This window comes from Phanerochaete carnosa (assembly GCF_000300595.1).
Source record: "Phanerochaete carnosa HHB-10118-sp unplaced genomic scaffold PHACAscaffold_5, whole genome shotgun sequence".
NCBI classification, from domain to species: Eukaryota; Fungi; Basidiomycota; class Agaricomycetes; order Polyporales; family Phanerochaetaceae; genus Phanerochaete; species Phanerochaete carnosa.
Window position 1 is genome coordinate 3,850,183 of NW_006767632.1, and position 6,729 is coordinate 3,856,911.

A 6,729-nucleotide genomic window follows, 5' to 3' on the forward strand; every position below is an offset into this window, starting at 1 on the left:
CCAGCACAAACAAACTGCTCGAGTCCCCACACGAGACGAAGAGTATATCGAATGCTGCCTCAGAGTGAGTAAGTTCACTGGTATAGCCGAGCCAACAGGAGAGCCACTACAGAACAGGAACTAAGAAAGCAAGAACGTATTAGTGAAACAAACAGCACAAGCACAGGTACACAAACTGCTACAGATGAAGAACAGGGGAACCATCGATCTACAAGTCAAGCCAATCTATGGCACATCAAAAGGCAATAGCAAGGCAGAGAAAACTCGAGCAATCAAAGTACTAGTAGTGTCGTTCACGCCAGTCAGCGTTTGTGCTGGTCCCCCGGCTTCGTATGGTGTGGCACAGAATGCAGCGTGGGCACCGTCCGGTGCGCATTCTCCTTCCCGCCCGCCGACGACGGCACCGGCACCGCGATCTTGGGTACATCGTCTGCCCCGACGGCCTCGTCCACCGGCTTCATCGCGTCCTCCTCCTGCTCGTCCGCCCTGGTCCGCAACGGCGCCTCGATCGCCTTGCCCTTGTTCGCCTGCGCCGCCACCGCCGCCCGCCGCTTTCGGTCCTCATCCTCCGCCCGCCGGATCACGTCGATCTCGCCCTGCACGACGGTGCCGTCCAGCCAGGCGTGGTGGGTGAGCTCGCTCGCCTTCGCGCGCTTCTCGGGTATGAGCCGCAGCATCGGGTTCAGGAACGACGCGATCATGTCCGCCTCCTCCTTCGGCAGCAGGTACTTGTCGTGCAGCACGTCCCCGAGCGGCCAGAAGCGCAGTTTCTGGATGTGCCGAAGCTCGCCTGTAGAGTGTCTGAGACCAACGACAGAGAGGGCGCTAAAAGCGAGAAGCGCACCTTTCCGGCTGAAAAAGTCCGAGCTGTACTTGCCCGAGAACGCGACGCTCTTCGGGAACTCGCCCATGAGCTCCATGATCTGTGCTATGTGATCATCGTCCTTGCTATACCGCGATCCAGATGCAGGGTCGAAAAGATAGTCTCCGCCAGTCAGGAGCTCGAATATCTGCGCCACATCAGCCAAGCCTCCGCGCAGTCCGAGGACGAACGTACTATGCAGGCAACGCTCCAGATATCTGCACTCGTCCCCCACCTCGCGCCGAGAATAACTTCAGGACAGCGATACTGCCGCGTCTGGATGTCGTCCGTGAAGTGATGCTCGACCCACGTCGCTATAAGCGAAGGGCCAAGTCAGCCTCGCACGCTCCACAGCCGGGCGAAGTCACGAGTGCACGCAACTAAAAAAAAAAAAGCATCACGCACCGTTGCCCAGATCAGCGATCTTGACCGTGATCTTCTCCGTCCCGTCCAAAAGCGGCAGCTGCTGGTCGACGGACATCGCAGACGACGATATCGGCGGCGCCGGGCCGTTCGTGGTACCCTCATCCTCGAGCGCGCCCTCCATGTACGGCGGCGGGTTGGGCTCTGGCGGCTCTGGCTGCTTTTGCGTTGGGGCCTGCTGCGAGAGGAGCGACAGCCCCGAGGGCTTGCCCCTGCCCGAGGCCTGCTTCTCGCCAAAGGGTGAGCCCTCGAGCTTCACGTTCGATATCCGCTCCGCAGCCTGCTCCATCGAGTCCGAGCGCGGGCCCGCGTCGTCCTTGCTCCCGCTGCTGCTGCCCTTCTTCTTGATCTCGAGCGCGCCGTCCCCGAGTGAGCCCGGCTTGCTCGCAGCCTCGCCCTCGATCTTGCTCATCCCGAACGCCCACCGGTCGAGGTGCGAGGACGAGCCGTACGACGAACTTGGCGACGGCAGCGGCTGTGACCCCGTGATGAAGACGGACTCGGATCTTGGCGTCTGGTTGCCCCCGCGCCCCTTGGACGGCGGGACTCCGACGAGGCGTGTCGGCGGCGCGGTCGCGGATGCGGACTGGGCGGCGAGCTCGGCTGAGATGATCTCTTCGACGTTCTCGATGCATATGAGCACGTTCTCCGGCTTGAGGTCTGGCGGCAAAGCGCGGGGCGCAACAGATCAGTTGCGGCCGCAGCAAGCATGGTGGTCAGGAATGGGCGACTGACCGGTGTGAATGACGCCGCAACAGCGGTGCATGTAGTCGAGCCCGAGGAGAATCTGCTTCGCGATCTGCTTGACGAGGTGCATGGGAACGCCCTTGTTTTGGTGCCGCTTGATGAGGCCGAGAAGGTTCTCTCCCAGAACTTCGAAAACCATGCAGACATGGGTGCCATTCGGCCCCTTGTGTCGGAAGTGGTCGAGGAACGAAATGACATGCGATTTGCCCGAGTGGGTCTGCGCAGGCGAGAGGGGCGGATTTGGGTTGTCGGGGGTCGGCTGGATTGGAGGTGTGGAGGATGTAATGAGTCTTTGGAGTAGTTTGATCTCGTCCAACGCGGTCTCTGTATAGCGAGGTGCTGATTTTACAATCTTGAGCGCGACATGGCGGTTCATTCTGGGTGGGTGCAGCGGTAGGCAGGGTGGGGAAATCGGGACATATTAGAGGGATATTTCGGAAGGACGGGTAGATGCAATATACGAGAACGAAACGCTCACTTTGTATCCTTCGCTAACCAGACCGTCGAGAAGTGCCCCCAGCCGAGTTTCCTGACTACAACATATCGCCCATCCGAGAAGGTGTCGCCGATGTGTACTGGGTGATAGCCACCTTTGACGTAGTCCTCCCAATCCTCCTCGTCTTCTGTCATGACTGAGTGGGAACGAGATGAGTCGTAAGAGCCAGCGTGTGACATATTGCTTTTGCGTCTATGCCCGCCAAATTGTGCCGGTGTGTGATGCACCAGATAAGCCTCGGAAACTGGTAGATAAGAGCCAAAACCCACCCTGTTTCCACCACTTTTCGGTTAGATTTTCCCCAGTGTTTGTCCACAGACTTGGACGCGTCTTCTGGCCTTGTTCTGCGACGGGTATATTGAGGATGCGGCCCACGACTGGGCAGAGAGGGTATGTTTCCTGGCGATGTCCAAGAATGGCAGGTGCTCGTTGGAGGGGCTGAGCGCTTACGCTACTGTGGCCCGCAGCGTGCCTGTGATTTTAAGCACTTTCTGGCACACAATTCGCTCACAAAGCTGTGCAAGTGCAGACGGCTGTGGAGAGGATAGTGGCCTAAACGTAGAATGACTTTCAGGCCGATCTGACTGTGCATAGTTCAACGTCATCATCGAGCGAGGTGTGGCGGGTAGCTATCTTCTAGTCTCTGCTCGGTTATATACATCCCTCGGCTCGTCATCTTCCGTCAATCCTGACTGCAGACAAGCACACGATACACCCATTCTTCATACGCTCGACATACGTATTGTGCTAATTGAATCAACTCTATTGGGTCGTCCCAGATCGATCCACGAAGCTAAACGGTTACTGTTGATTGGCTACGCCATACGAGAGTCCGGTCTTTCCGGCCCTTTCCGTGAGACTCGTCGTATGGTCTGTCGTAATATAATCTGCTGAAGAAATTCATTCAAGACAGCAACGTCTACTGTATCTTGGAGCTCGAGTACATCTTGAGACGCGATCTGAATAGAACAACTTGGTTTGGTTTCAAGGCGCAAGTAGATCTCGGTCTCTTCAAGCGGAGAGAATTCTGAAGCTTATTGCTGTCAACAGAGCGGCGTGTGACGGTTAATCTTCTGTTATAACAGTGGAAGCTGCAGCGCTAGCGGTGCAAAATGAATTTTGAGCGAGTCAGTCAGACGAGGGAAAGCCAGTTGAAGAGTCTAAGGCCTAGCCGGAGGTAAGCTTCGCTACTAGTGTAATCATCTATCGCTGCATGTACAGAAAGTTCGCACACAAAATTGGGATATCATCGTCGATCGACCTGAACCAACGCGGGTGCTCGGACGCAGTGCTTAACCCTCCCAAGATCATAAGTACCGGCCCTAAACTGATGGCGCCATCAGCTCACTGCCGCGTCGCTGTTGAACTCGCCCCCCCCCTCATCCTCTGCTTACGATGACGAGCAACCTTTTTGGCGATATGGTACAGGTATAGTAAGTAGTTTGAAGCTGAGCTGACCCTCCGCCACTGACTATCTCATGATAGATGCTCTGACCTGGCGTACTGAGGTCATGTGGCTCTTCATCGTCGCTGCGACACGACAGCAGCGGATCGTGAGAGGTTGTGCAGCACTGATGCAGGGACAGAGGAAAAGTGACAGACGCCGGGTGAGTGGTTGTGTGTGAGGGGCGGATAAGAATGGTGGGGACCGCAGCGGGAATGTCAGGTCATTGGGCAGGTTGGCAAGTACGACGGTCCGCGACTCGTACGTCATGCACTGCTGCTCATGCAGCACGCGGACGGGCTCGCCCTGTGCTGCCCAAACGACGGGAATGATGGCTTGTCCCTCTGCGGGTGGGTGAACAGTGGAAGAGAGCGCGGCAGCCCATTGTTGGGCAACAAGCATAAACAGTAGCGGACGGCGCGGCGACGTGTCGTCAAGTGGTAAGTTGGCCTGCGAGCAGCGAGGACAGGTCCGAATGGCAAGAGCGTAAGCGGCGGGCACGGCTCTCGCAAGTTGTCATGCCGCAAGGGCCGTGTGTCATAGTCAGCGCAATATCCACTGTATCATAGGCTCTTGATATACTGTTTAATACTTTGATATCATCTGTAGGGTGAAACTGTGATTGCCGTTTGATCCTACTATACGCGGCGCATTACTCGGGTTAACTATGCTACCAGTATGCCATGGAGTGCCCCGAGAGCAACTGGGTGCTTGCCTCCACCCAGGGCAAGGGTGCGTTGGTGGCAGGATCGGGGTGGAGACTCGCACCGCGACCGGCTTGTTATCCCTCCTCACTATTAATCCCAAGGCTCACCTGGTACAATGAGGATCAAGATCCACCAGACCTGGATGACGAAGACGTCGAAGAGACAGCGAAAGGGCAGAGAGCTTTATTGGTGCGTCGATGAGTCTTATCATCACAGTGATAAGTAGTGCACACAGGTTTTTTCCTTCTTGTACGTTTCGCGCCTCAGGTCTCAGGCCCGAAGAAAACAAATGTTGGTTATAACAGGTAGGAACGTGAAAAGCGGTGGCACCGCGCGCAACACCGTGACTGCCGCTCTCGAGAGCGGCGAGAGCGTCGGCCAGACTGGACGATGGTATTGGACGGAATTCAGCACGATCCCGTCTGAAACGTTGCTTCAGGACCCGAAACCGTACCTTTTCAGGCTGTCCTTCGACGTCTGAACGTCGAACCGCCATCAAAGTCAGTCTAAATCTGAACCAGACCTTTGAAAACCCTGGTGTGCGACATTTTGAATCGTAACGGCCGCAATCGTAATGAGACCCTCCCCGCCTCGCGAAACTCTGTGCATGATGAAGCACCCAAGGACCGTCATGGCGCGCAGCTGCAGGTGCTTGCTGCACAGGCCTCCGACGTCTATAAGCTCGCCCGACCGCCATAGCCAAACCACAGATTCTTCGCCTCACTTGACTCGATAGCCTCACAGCTCTTTCTAGCCTACGTCGTTCATACTGCCATGTTCTTCATCACCTCCTTTATCTTGGCTCTCGCTGCCACCACTGCTGTCTCGATGCCGGCCCCCAAGGAACGTCGCGATGTCCGCATGGCCCGTCGTTCCGCCGGCGGCGCGCCAATTATCGGCAACACCACGGCCGGCGCCCAGTTAAATGCGTCTACGGTAAGTCTCCTCTTATGTCTGTGTGTATGTCTGTGTGTTGCATGTGCCGACAGACTTGATTCCACATAGGTGCCTTTCACGAGCGTCACGGGGTCGTTCGCGATTCCGACGTTTGCTGTGCCTGCGGGCGACGACCCGAGTGACCTCTACATCGCATCCCTCTTAGTTGACCTTGGTTCCGTCTTCTGCGAGAACGGCATCATAGCTGGTATTGAAATGGGGGTTGATAATGGTTCACAGTTTATCGATGGTCAGTCCGCACTCCTTGCCCTCCTGCTCGCATGCTGACAAATCATCTATATTCTCGCAGCCGTTTGGACGAGTTTCCCTAATGCTAGCACTAACCTCTTTCCCAGCGTTAGCTTCGCGCAGGGCGACAACATAACGGTTTCCATCGCCATGACGAATGCGACGTCGAGCACGGCGGTCATAACCAACGAGAGCACAGACGAGACCTCCACCGTGGCCATTGAGACCGGCCCTATTTGCTCGCAGGCGGAAGTAGCATGGATGATAGGGTCCCAAATCGACGATTCCGGTGACATCATCCCTTTCGTCGACTTTGGCACGGTCAACATCACTGCATCTGCCGAGACCTCGTCAGGCCCTGTCGACATCTCTAACGCGACCATTGTGACCACCGTCCAGAACGGCACTACTATTGCTTCCGCCTCGGTCGAGGGCGATATCGTCACTATTGCCTTCGTCTAATGTGGAACAAGGGATGTAGGTTTTGTGGGTCTCGGGAAGTGGAAAGGAGATGGTATAGGATTAATTTGGACATCTCGGATGCTAGAAGGACAGATATTTAATTTAAATTACTTGTATGACTTGATTATATACCCTACCGGTGTTTATTCAACACTACTTGTATCGTTGTATCGGTCCAAGAAACTGCATTGTTACTTAGCGAGTACTAGTGGGCACAGTTTGCACTGCGACGCCGCCACCATCACATCGGAAAAAAAGGCATGCATCATCAGCGGGACGGCTGGCTGCGAGTCTGGCTAGATGTTTCGCGGTCTTGCGACCGGCGGCAACAATAGGGCGACAACTCCCCCATGCCTTGTGCAACTTATCTGGGACTTATTCTTCGCCTCGCGGTAGACCTCAA

General features: G+C 55.9%; 3 protein-coding genes across 3 annotated transcripts; 1 reads left to right on the top strand and 2 right to left on the bottom strand.

Annotated features, from left to right (window-relative positions):
- Positions 1 to 42: 42 nt before the first annotated feature.
- PHACADRAFT_257281 (uncharacterized protein) lies at positions 43 to 2,899 on the bottom strand. The gene is made up of 7 exons (XM_007396426.1): positions 2,798 to 2,899; positions 2,511 to 2,720; positions 2,021 to 2,409; positions 1,268 to 1,945; positions 1,058 to 1,176; positions 845 to 1,010; positions 43 to 790 (listed from the first exon to the last, which is right to left on the bottom strand). Exons 3-7 carry the CDS (start codon positions 2,406 to 2,408, stop codon positions 303 to 305), a joined length of 1,839 nt encoding a protein of 612 aa, XP_007396488.1. The 5' UTR covers position 2,409; positions 2,511 to 2,720; positions 2,798 to 2,899; the 3' UTR covers positions 43 to 302.
- A 986-nt stretch (positions 2,900 to 3,885) lies between these two features.
- On the bottom strand, positions 3,886 to 4,622 carry PHACADRAFT_257284 (uncharacterized protein; the record flags this gene model as incomplete). Its single annotated transcript, XM_007396427.1, has 1 exon — positions 3,886 to 4,622. A coding segment is annotated over exon 1 (370 nt), but the record flags the coding sequence as incomplete, so codon positions are not given.
- Positions 4,623 to 5,453: 831 nt separating this feature from the next.
- On the top strand, positions 5,454 to 6,326 carry PHACADRAFT_95920 (uncharacterized protein; the record flags this gene model as incomplete). The annotated part of the gene is made up of 3 exons (XM_007396428.1): positions 5,454 to 5,615; positions 5,685 to 5,865; positions 5,926 to 6,326. The coding sequence occupies 3 exons, from the start codon at positions 5,454 to 5,456 to the stop codon at positions 6,324 to 6,326; spliced, it is 744 nt and encodes a 247-aa protein (XP_007396490.1).
- Between the last annotated feature and the right edge of the window lie 403 nt (positions 6,327 to 6,729).

Excerpts from the sequence above, each read along its gene's own strand:
- PHACADRAFT_257281 (XM_007396426.1), bottom strand. The coding sequence starts at position 2,408 with ATGAACCGCCATGTCGCGCTCAAGATTGTAAAATCAGCACCTCGCTAT. Across the intron at positions 1,177-1,267 it reads GATCGCTGATCTGGGCAACG|CGACGTGGGTCGAGCATCAC; the intron begins GTGCGTGATGCT and ends CTTCGCTTATAG. Across the intron at positions 791-844 it reads GGACTTTTTCAGCCGGAAAG|GCGAGCTTCGGCACATCCAG; the intron begins GTGCGCTTCTCG and ends GACACTCTACAG.